At 33.3% G+C, this 24,590-nt stretch overlaps 5 protein-coding genes across 6 annotated transcripts; 4 read left to right on the plus strand and 1 right to left on the minus strand.

Annotated features, from left to right (window-relative positions):
• Positions 1–5,709: 5,709 nt before the first annotated feature.
• LOC101204126 (protein DETOXIFICATION 42) lies at positions 5,710–10,289 on the plus strand. The gene is made up of 14 exons (XM_011655291.2): positions 5,710–5,878; positions 6,412–6,593; positions 6,781–6,902; positions 7,067–7,276; positions 7,398–7,591; positions 7,692–7,827; positions 7,951–8,047; positions 8,135–8,235; positions 8,627–8,790; positions 8,906–8,977; positions 9,060–9,176; positions 9,277–9,372; positions 9,602–9,723; positions 9,884–10,289. Exons 2-14 carry the CDS (start codon positions 6,502–6,504, stop codon positions 9,924–9,926), a joined length of 1,566 nt encoding a protein of 521 aa, XP_011653593.1. The 5' UTR covers positions 5,710–5,878; positions 6,412–6,501; the 3' UTR covers positions 9,927–10,289.
• A 777-nt stretch (positions 10,290–11,066) lies between these two features.
• LOC101211258 (pentatricopeptide repeat-containing protein At3g57430, chloroplastic) lies at positions 11,067–15,769 on the plus strand. Of its 2 annotated transcripts, XM_031884829.1 has the most exons (3): positions 11,281–11,418; positions 11,519–14,050; positions 15,659–15,769. In XM_031884829.1, exon 2 carries the CDS (start codon positions 11,542–11,544, stop codon positions 13,723–13,725), a length of 2,184 nt encoding a protein of 727 aa, XP_031740689.1. In that variant the 5' UTR covers positions 11,281–11,418; positions 11,519–11,541; the 3' UTR covers positions 13,726–14,050; positions 15,659–15,769. The 2 variants fall into 2 exon arrangements, with proteins under 2 accessions (XP_004142223.1, XP_031740689.1); XM_004142175.3 differs by having other exon boundaries at positions 11,067–14,050.
• On the minus strand, positions 14,384–16,511 carry LOC101203881 (chaperonin-like RbcX protein 2, chloroplastic). The gene is made up of 5 exons (XM_004142065.3): positions 15,834–16,511; positions 15,507–15,598; positions 15,302–15,359; positions 15,013–15,078; positions 14,384–14,932 (listed from the first exon to the last, which is right to left on the minus strand). The coding sequence occupies exons 1-5, from the start codon at positions 16,155–16,157 to the stop codon at positions 14,831–14,833; spliced, it is 642 nt and encodes a 213-aa protein (XP_004142113.1). The 5' UTR covers positions 16,158–16,511; the 3' UTR covers positions 14,384–14,830.
• A 1,961-nt stretch (positions 16,512–18,472) lies between these two features.
• Positions 18,473–22,018, plus strand: LOC101203642 (heterogeneous nuclear ribonucleoprotein F). The gene is made up of 2 exons (XM_004142064.3): positions 18,473–18,735; positions 20,902–22,018. Exons 1-2 carry the CDS (start codon positions 18,716–18,718, stop codon positions 21,662–21,664), a joined length of 783 nt encoding a protein of 260 aa, XP_004142112.1. The 5' UTR covers positions 18,473–18,715; the 3' UTR covers positions 21,665–22,018.
• A 1,118-nt stretch (positions 22,019–23,136) lies between these two features.
• Positions 23,137–24,051, plus strand: LOC105435238 (cyclin-dependent protein kinase inhibitor SMR13). Its single transcript, XM_011655292.2, has one exon. It carries the CDS (start codon positions 23,439–23,441, stop codon positions 23,802–23,804), a length of 366 nt encoding a protein of 121 aa, XP_011653594.1. The 5' UTR covers positions 23,137–23,438; the 3' UTR covers positions 23,805–24,051.
• The last annotated feature ends 539 nt before the right edge of the window (positions 24,052–24,590 follow it).

Consider the following 24,590-nt stretch of genomic DNA (forward strand, 5'->3'; position numbering starts at 1 on the left):
TATTTGATTACTTATTCATTCCCATTCCCCCTCCCCCTCCCCACTACCCATAATCTAAAGGGTAAGAAGCTTCGGAAACTTGCTCGGACGGAGCGAAGGATGCTTATTTCAACTTGTTGTGAAGGAATATCAATAGAGGTTGATGTTGGTAGCTACCCATCCCTATATTTGTCCATGAATTGAATGGTTCTACTTGGTAGATCTTCTGACTTTCTTTCTCAACCTTTCATTTGAAAGATAGAGATAACTGAGATAAACAAGCAAAACAGAGAAGCATGTTAGGTAGAAGAAGTTCCACGACTTGAATCTTATTTTACTCTCTAAACTGTGTAACTTCTTTTATTGTCTTTTTAACTAAATGATGATAAGGTAACTTTTATATATGAACAACTCAACATATATTTTATAGTTGATTTTAAATGGAAGTATTTTGTGCCACGTAAAAAGAAAAAGAAATGAAAGAAGAAGAAGTTGCGTTTTGGAATTGGAAAATGAGGTGGACCATAACATAACCCTCCAAATTGGAATCATGTAAAGATGATGTGTGGACAAAACTCTTTATGGTTTCTTAGTGCATTCTCAACTTTTGTATAAATAATAATTAAATGTTAACGTATACACTTTGAGTTTATATTAATTCTTTAAAAGCTTTTAAATGTTTTCCTTTTCAATTTTATGTTACATACTATTTTCTGGTTCACTCATTTACTTAGTTATAAGAATAAAGTAGGTTACCATGTATTATTAACGTTTAAATATTCGAGTACCTCCCTTTTAATTTAGGGTAACATACCTTTTTGCTCTCATGCTTTCACCTTTTTTCTTACTTATATTCTCGTGCCTCATTTTAGTCTATGTATTTTTAATCAATTTAACTACTTTTATTAAAAATTAAAATTTGAAGGATTAAATATAAAATATATTGAAAGTACATAGAACTAAAATAAAAAATATATAAACTAAATTTGAACAAATTTCAACGTATAAATATGGGAATGGTACTTCTTAAGCTTTTAATCAAATGAATTATTATGGTATAGATATAATGCAATAATACCATTTGCTAACTTCTTTAGACTTTTTAGAAATATTAAATTGATGATCCACTAGAGAGGTATCTATAGTTCTTTCCTACTTAGTTCTTTCAATGAAAATTAAATAATTGCTTTATAAGATGAAGTTTGTTTTTTATATCCGCGAGTATTCGATCAGTTTACGTACACCTCAACTAATATTATAGGACAACTTATTTGACTCTACAACGTTTGAGTGTCAATTAAGAGAGGAAGATAATTAAGCTTCATTTTCACAAAAATATGTTGAAACTTGAAAATAGAAGGCACGTCAATGAAAATTAAATAATTGTTTGAGAAGAGACGAAGATAATTAAGCTTCATCGTGAATCAACTAAGTAGGCTAAAACTTGAAAATACAAGTGATGGTTAAAGACTTCCACACAAGGAGGCTACCTAAAAGAGTTGAGAAATCGCATGTCTATCACGATGGCTAAAACCGAGGATAAAAACATCTACCGACATATCGATATATATTTGAAAAATCAAGAGTTGAAAATATTTTGCAAAGGTATTGGATTAATGTGTATGATGGAAGAATCAAATCTCTGACCTTGATGTTGATGGTACAAACACCATGTCAACGAGTTATGTTCATTTCAATCCTATTCTATTGAACTCAATATGGACATAAATACTAATAACAATATTCGTAATTTAGTTATGAAATTGAAATTTTGATATGAGAAATTACATTAAATGACAAAAATATTTAGAAAAAACAGTTCATGACACCTGTTTTTTACGTACTGCGAATAGGAATAGGGCAAAATTAGTGCTATCAGACACTAATCATAGAGCTATCAGTGGACTATCAACTTTTAAATTTGCTACTTTTGCAATTTAGAAAATACAGTGAGAGAGATCTTATTATCCTAAAACTTTTTTTTTTTTTGCTAGTTTTATAAGGGTCCCTCTCCATATCAACATTTTAATCTTGGCCTAAAATTTCTCATAAAAGAAAATAATGGCAATTAATTTCTTATTTTGTCAAGAGTATTTGGTGAGAATTTTGAAGTTGTGTTTTGTGGTCATGAAGAGCTAATTTTGTATGAAATCATATAATAATTAACACAAACTTTAATTGCCCAATTTTAAAACAATCCAATATGTGCAAAGATCTCCCTTTCACTTTTTAAGATATAGTAGAAAATCACCTAATAAATGCATTCATAACCATAATTGAATAATCATTTTCTATATTTCTAACAAAGAGTTGAGAATATGTGTAAAGCAAACTTTATTGATTCAAATAATTTAAAGTAAAAGTTGAAAAACTTAATCATAAACGAGAAAAAGAGACCACAAATCCAATTCATAATATCCACTTATCTAAGAATTGATATCTTATCAGTTTTCTTGACACCTAAATTTTGTTGGATCAAATAAGTTATCCCATGAAAATTAGTCGACGTGTGCGTAAATTAACCCGAACACTTCATGATAAGAAAAAAAAAACATTTAAAACTTTATGTCAAGAAAAATAAAGTTGAGTCATGTTACTAACATCTTTCGTCTTAACACACTCATATGCAAATTTCTATCCTATCTTTTAAATTTTTCAAAAGCTATACATACATTGCTTTCATTCATATATTACACATTCTAAATAGAAACTCACACTTTAACTTTATTGAGTTTGATGAAACTTACGTCAGAGTAACCAAGTTATTTATGACAAACATGAATATAACTTAATTCATATTTTCATTTTTTAACGATGATATATATATTAAAAGATTGAAAGAATTTGCATTAAATTATTTTTGGTACAAGTAATTTAAAATACAATTAAGAAAGTGAATGTTTTATAATTGTGACAAAAAAAAAAACATTGGTATAAAACAATACTTAATTGAAGTTGCAAATATTATTGATTGCATAATTATAATAATGAGAGATTGATTTTGGTGTGCCAATAATAATTATATTAATGATTCATATTTGCTTTTAGAGATTTGAGTTTGATTGGCCACTCAAAAAGCATTATCTTTCACCAATGCCATTTCCATTCTCAACCTTCTTTACTAACTTCTACAATCTTTCTAATCTAATTTAGAAATTTTAAAAAATGTCCCAGCAAAAAGTTATGCTCTTTTATAAATATTGAGATAGAAGTCTATTTGTATTTATGACTGTCAATCTGTAATTTTGTTATATTTTATAAATATTATTAATAAATTTATGGTTAACTATAAATTTTCTTGAACAATTTGATAAAAATATTAAAAAAAACCATCAATTTAATATCGATCATAAATAGAAATTTTAATTCAATTCTTACTCGGTGATAAATTATTTTTTCAAATTTAGCGTCGTTAGGTAAATCTTTTTATATTTTTTTAAAAACTAACCCTATAAACATCATTTCTATCTCATTTATACCTCTAAATTTTTTACATTCGACATTTATTCTTTTTCAATATATTAAAATACCTAGTCAAAATTTAAAAATTAAATGGAAAAAGCTATTTGATAATCATGATATCTTTTTCCAATTTTAAAAAATTAAGTTTATAAATACTTATTCCACCTCTTTCTCGTCTTGTTTTTGTTATTAAAAAATATACAACTTGTTGTAAACATTTTGTGAGAAGTTAAATTAAACTCTCTAAAATTTAAAATAAAATATTACTATATTGAGTCTAACTACTTTAATATTAAATTTCTTATAGATAAACGACAAAAATATTTAACAAAAAACAACACTTGACATCAATTTTTTTGCATATCATGAATATGATCAAATTAGTGATATCAAACGGTAATCATAATATTATCAGAGAGCTATCAGACAGTCATTACTTTCAAATTTACTATTTTAGCTAATTTAAAAAATATTGTAAAATGAGTTTTATTATCATTTTTTTCTGCTATTTTTGCAAAAAAAAAAAAAAAAAAAAAAAAAAAAACTCAATGCTTATAATCCTTTGTAATATTATTATTCGAAAATTAGTGCTTGAGAATATATATTAGATTGATAAGTTTCCTATTGCGTGAAAAAAAAAAAGACGAATCTCTATTTAGAATTATTCCTTTTTTCCACTATTATATCTACACTTAAAAATAGTATCCATGAATTCTCAAAATAGTAATGAAAATAAAAATTGAGAAAAAAAAGTTACTATGGGAATAAGAAAGTAAATTATTTTTTGAAAAAAGCATTTATTTATTTTCTCTAATATAAAAAAATAATTTCAAAATTTTTGAAAATGTAGGTTGTAGGGGTATTATAGTCTTTCTACTTCGAACCAATTCTCAATGCATAATAGATCTTTGAATGTGGTGCTGCCACTTGTCCCCTAGTAACATAGTTGATTTGACACGTGTCTCGTCCTAATTTTTTTAAAAGTTTAAGACCCAAATTTAATTGATATTTGCGCCTTTTGTTTCTAAAAATATACATTAAAATAAGATCATAAACAAGTCACATAACAAGAAGAAACTTGGGGATTACTATACACAGAAAAACCTACCATAAACAAGTGCTTCGAATGGAATAAAATGGTATAAAGAAGATGGAGATGGAGGAATTTGATTCCGTAGTTTTCTTGGAGGCTTAGGTAGGAGGAGCTCTTATGGGGATGTTTTCATAGTTTTCATGAATTTTATTTATAGTTATGGAACTGTGTACTACAGTATACCATCGGCTTGATTAATATTTACAATATCTGAGTGTCAATAAAATCTGTAAAAAGTTAATTATTAGATAGATGACCACCACCTTGAAATTTTGTATTTGCATTATGTATTGGTTATATGTTCAATTTTGATTAGTTTCTTACATAAAAACTTGATACAAACTTAAACTTAGCTATTCAATTTGATACGTAAAATTAAAAATCAACTATGACCTTAAATGTCTTTTAAGATTCTAATTATCATTATAATGCATATATATTTGTTGTACGGAAAAAAATAGAGGTCTTTAAAAAAAAAACTATTTATTCCGTGTAAAAAAAACTAATAAAACATGTAAATCTACAAATTTACCTTAATTACCCAACGTTAAAATATCATTTTATTCCTAATATTTAAAGGTTGTTTAGTGTTAATTTTTATACTCTTAATTGATCTTAAATATATGGTAGGTAAAAGTTAATTTTTACTTAAATCGATCAAATTATTATTATTATTTGAATGTAAGGAAGTTAATATATTTTCAAAAGTTTGACTAGCATTAAACTAATAATTATTAAAATTAGAGCAAGATTTTAAAGTTCAACCAAGTTTAAAATATCATAACCACCTAGTATTTTTTTAAATATAAAATTTAATAGAATAAAGTTACTCAAACAAAATTCTTTACTTTTTTTTCGTTTAAGTATTTTTGCCAAATTCTCTATTTTTTTTTTTACAATTTTCCAAATTTAAATATAAATATAAATTTACTTTACTAAAATTTTATTTTATTAAAAAAGGAAAAAAGAAAGAAGAATCCTTTTTTAGGCAAATTCCAAACAATATATTTCACATTCCATTTATTTATTTATTAAATGCGAGGAAATTATTCCAAAGTAGAAAATGTAAAATTACGTAATTGACCCTGGCCGCCCTTCTTTCCTTAGAGGAAAAGACAACGAAGCCCCTTCTGTTTGCCGCTCGGCTTTTGCCCGCCAATGGCAATGTCCACAAAGCATGTGAATGAGTGGCCTAGTAAATTTTTCCCTAGAAGATGCCTCACTTTCAATTGCTTCTCTTCATCATCTGGCCAACAATCTTCTTCTCTGCACCCGAGACTTCTAATCAACTCCATTTCTCCGAGTTTTCCAGCATCTCAAACGACATGATCATCACTGTTTTCTGTATGTAATTCTTCTCCAACTCGAAATTTTGGTTCAAAGAATGAGACCCTCTTCTCCTTTTTCTTCTACCCTTTGAATTTGAAGTGGGTTTTTTTTTCTACACGCCGTTGGAGTTGAGGTATCCGAGACTCGAAATGTCTTTGTGGCACTGTTTGAACCTTTTGGGAAATTTCTTCTGTTTAGACTTTGGTTTGAAATTTATTCTTGGTGAACGGTTTATGGTCGTGAAGTCTACAAATTAGGAAGTTTTAGCCTTGTGATTTGAATGGTTTTGGCTTTTTGTATGTGGAATCCCTGGCCCAATTCCTTAGAGTTGCTTTTTGGGGTTAAAAGTTATTTTAGCGTCTTTTTCTTGGAGTTACTTTTCCTGTGTCCAACTTTCTTGACAGAACGGTAAATGAAATGGGCTTCGTTTCAATATTATATATATGGTCATTCAGCCAGCAAATTTTTGAGTTTTTCCTTCTCCACTTCAATTCCCTGTGTTGGGTCTTGAAGCAATTAAAGTATCGACGTTTGTGTTCATTCTGCAGGTTCTGGGAATCGACCTTGAACTTCTTTTCACCCTCATTTGGGCTATTTAAGAACATAGCAACTTGATTATTTTATAAACAGTTCAGTGAATGGCCTTCTCGATCATGTCTGAGGAAGATGATCCTTACCCATCTTGGGATAAAACAAAAACACCTATTCGTATTTTCTTCAAGAATGCAAGGTAAAGAAGCTGCTGAACTTTTCTTTTTCTCTTCCCCCCTGTTTTGCCGGATTGTTCATTAGGCTTTCTAACGGCATATCAAATGGGGGACCGTATCTTAGCTTCCAGGTTCCTGGATTGTGATCATAATGCTTTGATAAGGACCCTTATTTTCAATCGTGGTTTTTTTTTTTTTTTTTGTGGACAGACATGTTTTTAAGTTGGATGAACTTGGTCGGGAAATAGCGCAGATTGCTTTGCCTGCTGCACTGGCTTTGGCGGCTGATCCTGTAGCTTCTCTGGTTGACACGGCATTCATTGGCCAGATAGGTAACTCTGCTTTTCTCTTAAAGTTTCCACGAACACCTTTTAGGTGGAAGGTGTCTCCTAATTTCTCTTATTCCCTTGTACAGTTTTAGTTTCCTTTGTATAGTGTCTCCATTGCTTTCTCTTTAACTTTGTAGTATGTTCATATTGCTACATCATGGTCTCAGGTTCTGTGGAGCTTGCCGCTGTTGGGGTTGCTATTGCTTTATTTAATCAAGTTTCAAGAATTGCGATTTTTCCTCTTGTAAGTGTCACCACATCTTTTGTTGCTGAGGAAGATACTATTGGAAGTGTTTCTATTGAAGCAGAGGATAATAACGATATGGAGTCAGGTTTCTTTACAAATGATGAAAAAAGTTCGATGATCCCACAGAATGGTATGCTTTCCTTTTCCCTCATCCACTATTCAACCTTCCCCTATTTTGAAAATCAAAGTTCATGAAAGTATTTTCTTCTTAGTCCTAGACCTCATGTGATTTCATTTGTTATAATTGATAGGGAAAGGTGAAGATGCACATCATTCAAGAAAACCATTAGAAAAGAAATTTGAAAATAGTAAAGTTGAGAATGGAAGAAGATATATCCCATCAGCCTCGTCGGCTTTGGTTATTGGTGGTGTTCTTGGCCTCATACAAGCCATCTTCTTGATTTCTGGGGCAAGACCTCTATTAAACTTTATGGGAGTGAAGTCTGTAAGTGTTCCTTGTTGTAAAACAATCAGAATGTCTCTCTGCTGTTTAAATTAATGTCTTAAGACTTTCTTATGATTTTAGCTGCATAACATGAATGTAGGATTCACTGATGATGACTCCTGCACAGCAATACTTGACACTGAGGTCACTCGGTGCCCCGGCAGTTCTTCTCTCCTTAGCCATCCAAGGGGTCTTTCGTGGATTTAAGGATACTAAAACACCTCTATATGCAACTGGTATACACGAATACGAATCCTAGTTTCTGCTTCTGTTTACCTAACCGGAGGCAAAAAGTGAATGAGTTTTCTAAACGCCTTTGAACTACCTGTGTTCACATTTTCCCTCTTGTTCTGCTTCAGTGGCAGGAGATGCAACAAACATTATTCTAGATCCAATATTCATATTCGTTTTTCGTTTAGGCGTTAGTGGTGCGGCCATTGCACATGTTATATCGCAGTAAGTTCTATTTATTTGCTTATTAAGTTACATGACATTTGGAGATTTTTCTTCATATTGTTCTTACATTTATCTTTTATTTTGTAGATATCTAATTGCACTGATACTTTTTTGGAGATTAATGGGACAAGTTGATCTCTTACCTCCTAGTATCAAACATCTGCAATTTAGTCGGTTTCTGAAAAATGGTAAGTGAGATTCATGTCACATACTGAAAAATCGCAAGTTTCTTGCCTAATGTGAATCAGCTTGTAAATAATTATTTCTTCAATCAATATCTTAGCCACAAAAGATTGTGCCATCAGATTACCTCTGTATAGATCTATCATCTATGCTTAACAGGGAAAAAAAGAATCTTGACTAGTCCAAAATGTAAAATCTGAATTCTTTTTCATTACCTCTCTGTATTCACCACTAACAATTATCTGGGAGTCCCAATGCCAAAGGCAAATAATGGTGGACTATGATAAATACCATTGGTTCCGCTTTATTAGCTGACATTAACTTTTAGAATTATACCATGATATCTTCAATCTAAAAGTCTGGTATATGTACTAAACAATGTCCATTTTTCTACAGGCTTTCTATTATTAATGAGAGTCATTGCTGTGACGTTCTGTGTGACGCTTGCTGCATCATTGTCTGCTCGTCAGGGATCGACTTCAATGGCTGCATTTCAGGTCTGTTTGCAGGTTTGGTTGACAACGTCTTTGCTGGCTGATGGACTGGCTGTTGCTGGGCAGGTTTGCATTTTGTTCTTACTAGCAAAGGATTCAGAATTACAGGCTTTTCATCTTCCTAAGTTCCCTTCATTTTAGTAAACTTGCTCTCAAGTTTACTGTTTGTAATGGTCTTCAGGCGATACTAGCCACTGCCTTTGCTCAAAACGACCATGATAAGGCAACAGCTGCAGCATCGCGAGTATTACAGGTTCTTAATAATCTTTTCTACATATCTAATCACTTACTATAAAGGCATTTTCTCTAATATTACTTAGTAAATTATACTGCAGCTAGGTTTGTTTCTCGGACTGATGCTTGCAGTCTTCCTTGGAGTCGGAATGACTTTTGGAGCAAGGTTATTTACAAGTGACGTCGACGTCCTCCGCCTTATTGGCATAGGAATACCAGTATGGCATCTTGTCTACCTGCTAAAGCAAACTATAGAAAAAACTGCTCACTTCAATATTGAACCGAAACCGAAACCAACTTTTCTTTTACTTGATGCAGTTTGTTGCTGCAACTCAACCAATCAACGCCTTGGCATTTGTTTTTGATGGCATCAACTTTGGAGCCTCTGATTTTGCATACTCAGCTTGCTCCATGGTGAGTCTACAGTCCCCTCGCTCTCTTAAGAATTTCCATCCTCAATATTTGTTAGGCGGGGGTGGAATCTAATGACGACATGAATAGTAACTCAGGCAAAAAATGAACAAGATTACATATAATTAGTGAAACATATAAACTATTTGGGCCAAAAGAGAGAATTGTAGATGAGCTAAATGATGAACTGCTCTCATCATCCAACCTTTCAAACTCAATATTCTTTCTCCAGGTTCTGGTGGCAATTATCAGCATTTTCTGTTTGTTCATTCTTTCCTCAACTCAAGGATTTATCGGTATCTGGGTCGCCTTAACCATCTACATGAGCCTACGAACACTAGCTGGATTTGGGAGGTACACTTAAAATTTCCTTTCTCATCTAACAGATCTCGTCCCATCCAACATTTGATAATGAACACTCCAAAATTAATTAGCATCTTTGACAATATCACACTTTTTACGACAGTCACTAGAAAGGCTAACGTTTTTTAATTCTACCTGCATTCATCAACAGGATAGGCACTGGAACAGGCCCTTGGTATTTCCTTCGGATCTAGGTTCGAGTTTTTCGAGTTGTTCATATACATCGATAAGCTGTTTGGTGATGTTTCTTTTACAAAATTCTCCATTAATCTCCAAGAAAGTACATTTCATATCATTGTATGTACAGTAAAGAAAGGCAGCATGTATACAAGAAGAAAATAGAAGATGTATTGAGTGTTTTGTAGCTTGTAAATGACAATGTTGAGAATAAGATCATCAGTGTAACAACAATAAATATAGTTTCCAATTTTATGTTAAAATTGTTATATTGAATCCTTTTACTTTGAAATTATTATTTCAAGGGTCTTGTAAGCATGAGGAGCTGTTTGTAAATGTTATATTTTATTATTCTTGAATGAATAATAATATTTATTAAAGGCTTTTGTTCCCTCGTATCATAAAAATTAAATTATATTAGATTCAAATGATTTTTTTAAAAAAATTGTTCTAAATTCTGTTTCCTTATATAATTATTAAATGCTGTATTTTAAACTATCTAACATAGATGGCAACCAAAGAGGAATGGAAGATGTTCGAGTACCTTGATCTTTTTTTGACAAAACCGATATAGTCGGTCGGTTTTTGATAAATGTTCAAACCGATGTTGAGTTGGATCGGTTGATTTAACACTTAAAAATATTTTTTTAAAAATTCTTATTTGAAACTTTTTGAAATCGATCTCGACGGACCCCTTTTGTTTTCTAACCGACCGACATCAGATATATTTTAGGGGTTTAAAATATTTTAGGGGTTTAAAAAGAAAATAAACGTACAAAATTTAGTAAATATTTGTGTTTTACAATTTTCTTATATTTTAAAAATTATTAATTAATTTTTAAAGAAAAAATTCAAGCTAGATTGAAATCTTGTAATTAGGTTGTAATGTTTTTTCGTTCATTAAATTGTAAGTTTAGTACAAGTTTGCTTCGAATGAGTCTCTAAATTATAATTAGATACTCGATTATTTTGTTAATCGTAAAATTTAGAAGTTTAAATGCAATAAATATTATATATATTATAGACCTATTATATAAAATACAAAATTATAAAATATTATATTTCTAAATTAAAATTTGAGAACTTATTGATAATGCAAATTAAAAGGTAATTGAAATTGTAATTTAAGCTGTAATTAAAGAATGAAATAATTTCCTATCTCTAACGGTTAAAGGGTCAACTTCAATTCAAAAGCTGCGATCGGTTAATCCATTACTCTATCCCTTAACTTCCTTTCTCCTTCACCCGCCAAATGATGTTGGGTCTTTGTCAATGGAAATTGCAGTCAATCTAAGCTTTCACGGACTCTCTTCAACTCCTGAACAAACCCATTTGGTCAATGTCTCAAAGGATTGGAACTCAATCATAAAGCATCATACCAAGCTTAAGAATGACCATGCCATTCTGTCTACATATACCCAGATGGAATCTCTTGGCATTACACCCGATTCTGCTACAATGCCTCTTGTTCTAAAGGCTTGTGGGAGGCTCAACGCCATTGGTAATGGGGTAAGGATTCATTCTTTTATTAGGGGTTTGGATTTGATCAATGATGTTCGGGTTGGGACTGCTTTGGTCGATTTCTATTGTAAATGTGGGCTTGTTGCAGAGGCTAGCAAAGTGTTCGTTGAAATGCCTGAAAGAGATTTGGTGTCGTGGAATGCTTTGATTTCCGGATATGTGGGGTGTTTGTGCTATAAAGAAGCAGTGTTATTGTTTGTGGAGATGAAAAAGGCGGGTCTCACACCCAATTCTCGTACTGTTGTGGCTCTACTTTTGGCATGTGGTGAGATGTTGGAGTTGAGATTAGGACAAGAGATTCATGGTTATTGTTTGAGAAATGGGTTGTTTGATATGGATGCTTATGTTGGTACTGCTTTGGTAGGATTTTATATGAGATTTGATGCAGTACTTTCACACCGTGTTTTTAGCTTGATGTTGGTGAGAAATATAGTGAGTTGGAATGCAATAATAACCGGATTTCTTAATGTTGGAGATTGCGCAAAAGCTTTGAAGCTTTATAGTAGTATGCTGATAGAAGGTATAAAGTTTGATGCTGTTACCATGTTGGTGGTAATTCAAGCATGCGCAGAATATGGATGTCTTCGATTAGGCATGCAACTGCACCAGTTGGCTATCAAGTTCAATTTGATTAATGACTTGTTTATATTAAATGCACTATTGAATATGTATAGTGATAATGGAAGTTTGGAATCATCATGGGCGTTGTTTAATGCTGTTCCCACCTCTGATGCTGCTTTATGGAATTCCATGATATCTTCTTACATTGGTTTTGGATTTCATGCAGAAGCTATAGCTTTGTTTATTAAAATGCGTTTAGAACGCATAAAAGAAGATGTTAGAACCATTGCGATTATGTTATCTTTATGCAATGATCTAAATGATGGTTCAATATGGGGCAGAGGCTTACATGCTCATGCCATGAAAAGTGGAATAGAACTAGATGCATATCTGGGCAATGCGTTATTAAGCATGTATGTCAAGCACAATCAAATAACTGCTGCACAGTATGTTTTTGAGAAGATGAGAGGTTTGGATGTCATCTCCTGGAACACAATGATATCAGCATTTGCTCAGAGTATGTTTCGAGCCAAAGCATTTGAACTCTTTTTGATGATGTGTGAATCAGAAATCAAGTTTAATTCTTACACGATAGTATCTCTCCTCGCATTCTGTAAAGATGGAAGTGATTTAGTGTTTGGGAGATCGATCCATGGTTTTGCAATAAAAAATGGTCTCGAAATAAATACTTCTTTGAACACTTCACTAACTGAAATGTACATCAATTGTGGTGATGAAAGAGCAGCTACAAATATGTTTACTAGATGTCCTCAAAGAGATTTAGTCTCATGGAATTCCCTAATTTCAAGTTATATAAAGAATGACAATGCAGGAAAAGCTCTATTACTTTTTAACCATATGATTTCTGAGCTGGAGCCGAACTCTGTGACAATCATAAATATCCTCACATCTTGTACGCAGCTTGCTCATCTACCACTAGGACAGTGCTTGCATGCTTACACAACCAGAAGGGAAGTATCTCTTGAAATGGATGCTTCTCTGGCAAATGCTTTTATAACTATGTATGCACGATGCGGTAAATTGCAATATGCAGAAAAGATTTTTTGCACCCTGCAGACAAGAAGTATTGTCTCATGGAATGCCATGATAACAGGATATGGCATGCACGGTCGTGGACGCGATGCCACTCTAGCATTTGCACAGATGTTGGATGATGGTTTCAAGCCTAACAATGTATCTTTTGCATCTGTTTTATCTGCCTGCAGCCATTCTGGTTTGACCGTGACAGGTTTGCAACTTTTCCATTCCATGGTGCGGGATTTTGGTATTGCTCCTCAACTTACTCACTATGGTTGTATGGTTGATCTGCTTGGTCGTGGGGGCCATTTTTCTGAAGCTATAGCTTTCATCAACTCAATGCCCATTGAACCTGATGCATCAATTTGGAGAGCTTTGCTCAGTTCATGTCAGATTAAAAGCAATAACAAGCTATTGGAGACCATCTTTGGAAAGCTTGTTGAATTAGAACCAAGCAATCCAGGCAATTTTATTTTGCTTTCCAATATTTATGCAGCAGCAGGCCTTTGGTCAGAAGTTGTACAGATAAGAAAGTGGCTTCGAGAAAGAGGTCTAGGAAAGCCTCCAGGAACTAGCTGGATTGTAATTGGCAATCAGGTTCACCATTTCACTGCTACTGATGTATTACACCCTCAATCAGAAAGAATTTACGAAAATTTGAATTCTTTGACATCATTGATCCGAGATTTGGGCTGACATTAAGGATTTTTCTGTCATCCAGCCAGACGTGATTTTGTGCGTGTTATGAAAAGAGCTTTTCTTGAAAAAAATTAAGCCATTGTTCACTCCTTGCATTATGCTCATGATTCAATCCTGCTATTCAAAACTGAATTGAGATGTGCTTTGTGAGAGAATTGTAAAATGAAAGGGATGAAGCCCAGATCGATATTCTCTGTTCTTGTCCGATATATCTTACAAGAGATCCACTTCTTGCAGCATTCTTCTTTGTGATCTGCAGCGGTCTTTTGGTCAATTGCCTGGTTCCCCCAACTTGATCTAGATTCCTCCGAGAACCGAATCAGTACGTATACTTTGTACTGATTTTCTCATTATCCTTTCTAATGTATGAGTGCGTTGGTTTATCATGCATAAACAAACCATTCTACTTGCTGGTACAAATTATGATTAGATATATGACGTGCATTTCAAATATGTATTTCTCATGTTATTTTACTGAAAGAGCTGTAAATCACAACCATGAACCAACACCTTTTACTAAAGATTACCGCCTTTATCATCTTCATGATGGTGGTGGATGTGGATCTGCATAAATTTCTCTTGAAGATAGTAAATGTCACCTTCGTGATTTCGCTTTAGAAATTGAGAAATTATTACTCTTTCAACTGGAAAGGTGTTGACACAGAAAGTGAAACATTATTATATGTTTTTGAGTTCAACAACATATGGGATTCGTGATTTTCGAACCTATGACCTTTTAGTCAAAGGTTTAGGCCTAAACCAATAGAATCGTACCTAGATTAGCACAAAATGAGATATCCTGTGAGGTTTGATTACTGCAATTACAACAGATATGAAACGGTTGGACTAATCTCCAAAATGCCTTTTGTTTATAGAAACATATTCAATGACATTGATACTTTTAACATGGTATAAGATGTTGAAAGTATTTACATTGATTTTTTTTGTAGTAGTGGATGTAAGAATTGTTATTAGTTGGGGGAAAATAATATGAATGTGAATGACAACTAATTAGGAACAGGACCAGATTGGTCGACACTAAAGGAAAATAAATAAGATAAAAAAATCTTCTAACTCCTAGTCTGCCAATCTCCTAAAAGCTCTAGTCGTCGGAAGGCCATATCACAGTCTCCATTAGCCTCTCTCGCATCAACTCCAAGTTCTCATCAGATATCCCTTTGTATATTTCAGCATGATCACATTTCTATCCAACAACACCAAATCACAATTCAATATAATAATAATAATAAAAAAAACCCCTCAAAATACCAAGTTTGTTCTTACCTTAACCCATTTGTTATAGAGATGAAGCCTTGTTATCATCACCCTCTCAGCCAAATCTTGCTTCTCCTGGTAATCATCCAATTTGTTTCAGTACTCAATCATTTACATATCGTTCATGTAATTCAAATAGACTCTTTAGACTTCTTTTTCCTTCCCTTTTGAGTTCAACACGTGAATGCATAGGGATTTGAACCCCTAATGTGCTGGTTGATGATACTGTGTCTTAATCAAGTGAGTTATGTTTAGGTTTAGGTTTAGGTTTACAATCTTTTAGAGATTGGTATATTACCTTTACAAGAGTTCGAATGAAACGCTTCCCTTCCCCAGGCTTGTGATTTACAACAAAGCTGTTGATGTAGAAAAAGGTGAAATGCAAGATTAGATGGGGAAATGAAATAATGTTCTAAAAACACTATTTTGATTTCCACAGAATAAGCATTTACATTGGCAGTCATAATGAGTTCTTAAAAACTAAAGCAAAAGGCTTCACTTACTTATAAAACCATCTGTACTGTGTTGGGTTCATCTCATAAAGCTGATTCAAAACTGTCTTCACAGCTTTGTATGTGAAATAATTCTGTATTTGCTGCAAATAGAAAGCCTCTGGTAAGCTTAAAACAGTTTTTTCTTCCCTTTTTAAATGCAGAATCCAAGTGCCAAGAACATTGATCATTCAGGAAGCAGGAGAAGAGACAAGTAGTTGATAACAATTCATGCCGTTTGGTAACCATTTCGTTTATTTTTTTTTTAAATTAAACCAAAAATTAGAAGACAGATCAAAGCATTTTGCATTGAAGAAGAGAGTGATATAATATCCCTACCATTTTCACATCATCAAAACTATCCTCATACTGCCCTGCAAATTCATTGACAACAACAAGCCTCCGATTCCTTCGTTGGTTCCTCTTACTCTGACGGCCACCACCGGCCGAGAGCTGCCACTCGTCACCAAGATTGACAAACGAACTTCTCAAGTCCACCGATTTAGACACGGTCAAATAACTCTTAGCCTTGGATTTCCTTTGCAAAACCAAATCCCCACCACTTCTAAGACTCATATTGGTAACCGGCGACGAGTCGAAAGACAAACACGGCGGCAGGGAGTCGACCACAGGTGCACCAACAACAAACAAAGCTCCCACCATTTTGGAAAAAAAGATTCCAAGATCACAAGCCAACCGTTGAGAGAAGGAGGATATATGAAGTGGGAATAAAGGAATTGAAAGAGAAAGAAGTGAATATAAAGGAAAAGTGGGAGAGAATAGGAGATTGGGTCAAAGATTCAGCTATCGTAAGAAACTGATCAAACTTTGAGAATTCAATTTAGAATTGTACAAGAAAGAGGATGAAAGAAAGGTTTCATATTGTTGGAAGTTTGTCGTTAATTTCCTTTTTTCTTTGGTACAAAAAGAAAATGCATGTCAACTGCCAACGTAAACCAAACATTTTTCTGAGGTCTTAAATCATCCATGCAACATTCCCCAACTCTCAAAACCAATTGTGGTTGTTTTTTCCATATTTAAATTAAATATTCTTACTGCTTAATATTACTTTTCTTCTACTTTAATAATTGCATACCAAACATCAAATTAATGGAATAATTATGTAGGATAGATGCCTGTCTATGTTCTCCTAATCATGTTAAGTTAGGATTAGATTTTGTTGGAAAGAGAAAAATGAATAGATGAAAATAACGAGAGAGAAACAAAAGAAAAGTGATGGTAGAAAATAGAAAATCTAGAGCATTCGAGGTGGACGGTTAGCGTGGAATCTGGCGGATTCCTAGCCAACCTTCAAATGTGAATGTTTTTGTGCATCTTTTACTTTTCTTTCTTTCTTCCCCTCCCTCTCCCACTCCCACTCCCATCATTAAGCACCAATTTTTCTTCTCATTTTTCTTCTTTTTTAACTAAAGCTTTATATTTGGAGAATGCTCTGATGAGAATAGCTTTAACGAAGGAATTTTGTTTTCTACAACCAAAAATCTTACCGTCAATCATCTCCACGTGGCAGACCCAACTCCGTCCGTATGGCCCAAGTGAACTCACCCTATCATCTTAGATCCATGGGCCTTTGGCCCATTTTCCCGTTTTATTGTACACTCTATTTGTTTATTGGTTTATGGCAATTCCAATTGATAATAATGTGTGTATATATAAATCTTTTATTAGGGATAGATTATTGTTGATACACTTATCTATAGCTTGGATTCAATTTTGTTAAATCTATAGTTTTTATTTTTTAATTTTTTTTGTTGCATTCGGTTATTTTGCTTGAGAGATTGAAAAAATCATTCGTTAAAATATACATTTTCGTAAAGTTTTACTTCGTTGTTGAATCACCATATTATTTTGAAATCGGATGAATTGGTAATCGGAAACTTTTTTTAGGTAGTAATTATTTTTTTTCTTTTGTTGCTGAAATGAAATTTTTGGCTAAAAATCGTGGCAACGTATCATTCATTCATGCTAATTAAGTAGTTGTCGCTTTAATACTATTTCTCATTTCCCTTTGCAAACAAAGCTTTAGAACAACAACGTTCTTATATTTTTTGTATCCGTGCATAGTTATTAATTCACTTAAGAACGAGAGGTTAACACCTTTAATCTCTCACCCATATGTTATAGGGAAGTATATAAGTGGTGTTCGATTAGGTTGACGACAAATTATGGATCAATTAAAAGTCCTTGGACGGCCAAAAATTGAACTCTTGTCGCTTCTATGTTCGAGGGTCAATCTAATCAAACTCAATTCATAATTTTTGGATTGCTTCGTCGGTTTTTAGACTATTTTTCATTCTTTTTCTTCACTAAAAGTTGAATTTTCGAAGTGAAAAAATGTCATATTTATGTAAATGATCTAAATATGTTAAATCAATTTTTTTAAAAAATTTATAATCAAACAAACAACAAATATTATATATAAAGTAAAAGTTTTTATCTTCAAATACATCAAACTCGAGGTCATGTAAAATTTAAATATATAATCAAAATCATTCAAAATAGAAAATAAAAAGCATTCAAAAGTAACTATGTGTATATAGATAATGATATAGATAATGATAATAATAATAAATAAATAACAGTTTAATTTAATTTGGTTACTAAATCATATAATCCGAGATTCAGGTCGAAATATATATTGTTTTAAAAATTTGCAACTCAATACAATCTAAACTAAAAATGTAACTTACTTGTTTGAGTTATTAGGTTCTTTTAACACTCTTACATATAATCGAACAATTAGAATAGATAGTAGCTTAACGTTGTGAAAACTATACGATCGTTATATTTTTTAAATTTAGTACAATATAAGTAAATTGATATCTTAAATCTCTTGCCGCTAACACGAACTATTTATCAATTATTATTAGATACCAATTTTAAGTTAAAATTGAAGGGAAAAAAATTATGCAAAATTAGAAGTAACAATGGAAAGGAAACCCTAATAAATTGTTGAAAGTGCCAAAGTGAATTTTTCCTGTTAGATATTTGTTGAGCTTCTTCCTCAAAATTCATGGGCCAGCCCGGAACGAAATCGGAAGGGTAGGGATCCATTGAGGCTTAACCGGAGGTCTCTTTCAGTTCCTTTCCTTCCTTCCTTCACCGTATTTGGATTTTGGAATTTCGATTCAGATTTCACAATCCAACTCAAGCTGCGACCCCTTCAACAACAATAACCAACTGGGTTATCCCCTATCAGCATGAACATGTTCTACCGAGGGTAACTTTCCCCGATCTCTATTCTCATCTTTTTCTTCTTGCTCTGTTTCGTTCCCTGTTAATTCTCACAATTTTACGTCGGTTTTGGGCTCTGGGTTCTCTTTTTTTGCTCTATATTTCATGTAATATATTGACTAATTGGGAATTCTTAGTTGTTATTATTTACTGATTATTATTGCGAACAATTATCGGTTTCCTCATCTTTCACTTCAAGAATTTTCTGCTTTCTTTTCTCGGATTGGGATTTTTTGTGGGTGTGATCGTGTGGGTGAATGTTGTTCTGGTGGAGTTTGTTTTTTTTTTTGGGTTTTTATATCTTTCTGCAAGCTCTGTACAATAGGATGGGGAGAAACAATTTAAATATGGTGTATGATTCAACTAGGAAATTAGAATAAGACCGAGGTTTTAACTTGAAAATTTAGTGTTTTTTGTTTGTTTTTGTGAGTCCTGTAGGATGATTGGTGGGCATGTTTATATGATTTAGAAAATTGATTTATTGGATTGATTGTCATCAATTAACTACTGATGTTGGTAACTCTGGGGTTTTAATGTTGACTGTATTTATAGTACACGATAATGTTTTAAATGGGAAGAAGACGCTTGATTCCCTTTGCGAGTCTGCGATAGATTGAAAAATATGGAACAGACAAGACGACCGAATTAGTTCAACCACCAAAGAAGCTTTAAATTGAAACTCTACTATATACTAGAAACAGAAATTATTTGGAGGAAGAAAGTCACCACTGAACGAAAAGTGTTAGGAACAGTGTATCAATTGTTTGCTAAGAATAAAACTTCAATTGGCTCTTTACAATGGAATTGGAGGAGGCCTTTGATATGGTTGATTGAAATTTATTGAATCAATATGCTATTGGAGAAAAAGGACTTTGGCCTGCAATTTTCTATTGTTTAACGCAAAATCTTAGGGTAGAATTAAAGCTTCAAGGGGGCGAGACTCTCAGTTTACTGAAATTTTGTCCTATTCCCTACCCTGAGGAGGTCACTCAGGTGGACAATAGCAAGAGGACTAACAAACTCTCATAGGGACCCAAACTAACTCTTATTCAATATGTTTTACCTAGAATTTGAAGATACACCTCTCTTTGAAATTCCTATTTCTACTGCCATGACGATTCCATGTCAACAGGCTGCCACCTTGTGTCATGTAACATTCATGATCTTCCTCTAGGGGTTAGTATTGGCAATGTAATCAATCATAATCTGGATTCCGGCCCTCGTTTTTAAATGGTCGTAGAGATTCTCAAATGAACAAATTTGCTCTATCGCTAGGTCATTCATGAGACCTTTCTCACTGATTAATCTCATATGGCCATAACCCCTATACTATTTTACTATGAAAAACAAATGTAGTAAGAGAGCTGACTATCAGGATTGGAGAGTTAAACTTCTAATTTAATACTGAAGACATCTCAAGGATGAGGAACTCCCAAATATTCGAGAGCTCTTGCAGGAACTAGCTCATTTAGGACACTGACCAATCTGCTAGGAAGAAGAAATTTGGGGTCTGGACAAATATGTTCGCAAGATTGATACCTTTTAGGAGAGTTGTACTAAACACCTTTAAGGAGTTGCTCGCATGATTGCATCCCTCTTCTTTTAGTCTCCAATAATATGCAGAGTCATCTCTTCCTATGCTTCAATTATGTATCTAACCTCTGGAGAAACCCTCACTCTCTTGATTAGCCTCTACAAAAGAGGATGAAATAATCTGTGTCAGTTTATCTGCTCTTGTCTATAACCATGGTGAAGTTTAATGTAGTCCATTATCGGGGTTGGTGGTTGTGGAATAACTGAGGGTATTGGTATTTGGCAATGCATATTTGCAGTTGATTTAGAAGCGTCTGCCTTATATATATAAATGTATGTATGTATGTATGTATATTTATACACACATAGATATCTTCTGTGTTTTGGGAAACAGTGAAGTTTCCCACATTCGTTTAATATGGGAAACTTGAAATTGCAGATTAATATTTTTGTGGCCAAGAAAACATTAGATGTGTATAGGAGCCATCTATTTGTTACTGGAGCAATTAATTTGAGAAATGCTTTTGTTTGAATTTCAAAATATGTTATTATCTCCCAGGATGGGATATTGACAAGGTTCCTGTTTTTTGTGGATTTCTTGTTTCTGTTTGGACTAAAGTTCATACGCTGATGGTGGTGATGGTCGTGAAATGGGTGCAAAGCGTCAAAGGATAGTCGATCAGGGATCTTCTTATTATGGGACTTCTCCGGGTTCTGGGTTTATGTATAATACAAGTCCGTATGCGTATGTTAATCAGCCTCCACCATTTCCTGTTGTCAGACTACGGGGTTTGCCTTTCGATTGCATGGAAACTGATGTCGTTGAGTTCTTTCATGGTCTGGACATAGTTGACATTCTTTTCGTCCACAAGAACGGCAAATTCACAGGGGAAGGTTTTTGTGTCTTGGGTTATCCTCTCCAGGTTGATTTTGCCCTTCAGAGGAATAGGCAAAACATGGGCAGAAGATATGTTGAGATTTTCAGGAGTAATCGTCAAGAATACTACAAGGCTGTAGCTAATGAAGTTTTTGATGCCCGGGGTGGGTCACCGAGAAGAAGTGCCCCAAGGTCCAAGTTAAACGATGAGGTGAAAGACTCTGCTGAGCACACCGGTGTATTACGCTTGAGAGGACTGCCATATTCTGCAGGCAAAGATGACATACTGGACTTCTTCAAAGGTTTCAACTTATCAGAAGACTCAATTCATTTGACACTGAATTCAGAGGGGAGACCAAGTGGGGAAGCATTTGTTGAATTCTCAAACGAACAAGACTCAAAAGCAGCAATGTCCAAGGATAGAATGACACTAGGTAGCCGCTACATTGAGTTGTTCCCATCATCACATGAAGAATTGGACGAAGCAATCTCTAGAGGACGGTGACACCACCTATAATTCTATTCACTGTTCTTCTTCAACTACTATGTTGTTTTGCTTTTGGAGCCAATGAGATTTATGGAGTTAGAAGTGAATAGGAGAGCTAAGTTTGTTTTGTGTGCTTATGGTAACCATACATTCTCTGTACTTTCCAGGACCATTATTTGCCAGTCGAGCAGGTTGTTTCGCACTCGACTGCATGAATTTGTGAAAAGAATTTGGTTTAGTAGGCCTCTCTCTATATGATGTATTAACCGTTTCTCTGTGCTGATGCTTAAAATATCTCCACCCTTGTGTACTACAGCATTTGCTCGCACAAAATTTTCAAAATTTACAAGTTAGATCCTTATTTCAGGTAAATGCTGTACTTCAGTTTTGTTTTATAACCTCTGACATTTCCTTCTTTAAATTAAAGTTGAAAGGTGAGGGAGAAAGATTGAAAATTGGAAACTGTATGTGTAGGCAACAATTGAGATGTTTTTTTTTTCAAAACTGAAACCTAGACAGATTTTCTTAGGATAAAGTTGAAAAGATGAAATTGGTAAAGGAAAAGGACATGGGAACGTGGATTAATATAAATTTTAAATAAATTGTTGTATTAAAAGAATAACTCTTCATGTCAAATATAATATTTTGTGTTATCATTTTTCATTATTAATAATTTGACTGTTTGTTGTAAATACATTATGGTGGGGTACATAAAATTAAAATTATTATACTATGGTCCGTTTTTAAACGTAGCAAAAAAAAAAAATTAAAACTATTTACAAATTTTCTCAAGAGGGTATTTAGACACCCATTTTCATTCCGTTTAAACATACCCATCGTAAGAATTGAAAGGAAAATGGAAAAATCAACTGCCTTTTAATTAAAATGAACAAACATACATGATACAAGAAAGGCTAGAATATTCTCAATTCATACATTTTGTATAACAAATCAAATCAATCATATATACCAAATTGATTCATTCAATCTTTTAGTTTCTAAAACTTTTCTCATCATAAGACCCTTTTTTTTTTTTCTCATTTGAGAACTAATTGAATAGCCTACATTATAATAAGCATATAATATATAGTATGATCATGAGAATTTCCTTATATATATATATATATATATATAATTATGAGAAGTTTCTATAATTATGCCAAACTTTAAAGAAACAAATGAAAGGAATCTTCATAAATAACTAATTAGTAGTACTACCTCATCAATTACAAACTCCACCACATTTATATTAAATTCATAACTATATATCCTCATAACCAAAATATCATCAAAAACAGATTCTACAAAGTACACATTTGAATTTCTTTCTTAATTTACTTCGATCATAGCAAGAAATAATTAATATTAAAAAAAAAAAGTTTGTGAGTTATGAAATTGATTCTCATACGGGCAGGGGGCAGGGGGCAGCCACCTGCCCTAAATTAAACTCATGAAAAATAAGCATTAATCCCAAGAAGAGTTGCCTAAAAATTTGAACTCTATCTCCCTCCTTTCTCTCTCTCACTGATTACTACCTCGGGCAGCGGGCAGCCTACCCCTGCTTATAATCAGCTCAAGATGGGCAGGGAAATGCCAATCCCTCTTCTCTCTGTTTCTCTCTCTCTAGGGTTTTGTGGGTTTTTGAACTTCAATCCTTCTCTTTAATGGTTATCTTCCCAAATTCTTTGATACCCTTTTCTTTTTAGAACCAATCCTTTCTAAAGCTTAAATCTTTCGCGTAAACCCCTTTGTTTTTCTTCTTACTCGAAATTCCTCTGTTTTTCCTTCAAAAATGGCGCCTTCAGGAGCAAGAATGGCTACAAGAACTACAAGAAGAGCTTTACCCAACTTGAAGCTAACGAAGAAAATCAAGAAAACGACGAACAAGAAACAACCGCCGCAGAAGATAGAGATTCCAGTTCCCGTCACGCAAAACGACATCGTTGAATTTGGCGACGAGTGTTCCGACGGTGGTTGCAGTACTCCAAAAGCAGAGAGACATAGAATCCCAGAGATTTTGACGTGTCCACCGGCGCCGAAGAAACCAAGAGCTGTTTCCGATTGCTCATTACGACGATCACCCATTGCCTTTTTTGCCCCTCCAGAATTAGAACTCTTCTTCTTTGTTGCCTTGCCGGTGCCGGACATTTCAGTCTGAAGCTCAAAAAAAAAAAAAAAAATCGTGTGTTTATACAAATTTTTACGGACATATGAATGAATCAACCATCAAGTTGTTAATTTTTCTCATCTTTTTTCTTTTTTTTTTTGTTAGATATTAGTTTGAATAAGTTTGTATTTTCTTTTGGTGTGAGATTTTGAAATTAGGTTTGCTGTGTAATATTAATATTATAATATAATTTTGATTTTGGGAATTTCAACAGTGTATCGTATCGTATTGTATTGTATTGTATTGTATTGTAGGGTTAGTTTATTTGTCGTCGTCCCAGAAAGTTTCCCTCGTGATAATTTTTGAAGGTAATTGATGGGTTACTTTATTTTGAAGTGTAATGGGAATGGGTCAATGGTGGCTGCTATTTTCGTTTTGAAAGCTTCAGACTTTAGGGTTTTATGACAGTTCATTGGTGGGAGCAGATTCCAAGAAGAAGATGAAGAAGACGATGATGAGGAGGAGGAGAAAGTGAAACGCCGTCGTTTTAAGAAGCAAGAACTCTGTTTCCCTTTCCTCCATACATTTCCACTTCTTCACACACTTTCTTACATTTTCCACGTGGCCTTTCCTTTCCTTTCTTTTTCTTTTTTAATTTAAAAACTTTTTTCACAAAAATTAAAATTTTGGGTTTTTGTTTGTTTGTTGATATAATTATTTTGAAATTTAAGTATATGTCATCCACACAAATATATAATTCTTTTTTTTTCTCTAAATTGTATAGATATTGATGTGTAATAATTGGGATAGAAACATGAAAGAAAATGTTGCACTTTT

The sequence above is a fragment of the Cucumis sativus genome, chromosome 4 (assembly GCF_000004075.3).
Source record: "Cucumis sativus cultivar 9930 chromosome 4, Cucumber_9930_V3, whole genome shotgun sequence".
In the NCBI taxonomy this organism is placed as follows: Eukaryota; Viridiplantae; Streptophyta; class Magnoliopsida; order Cucurbitales; family Cucurbitaceae; genus Cucumis; species Cucumis sativus.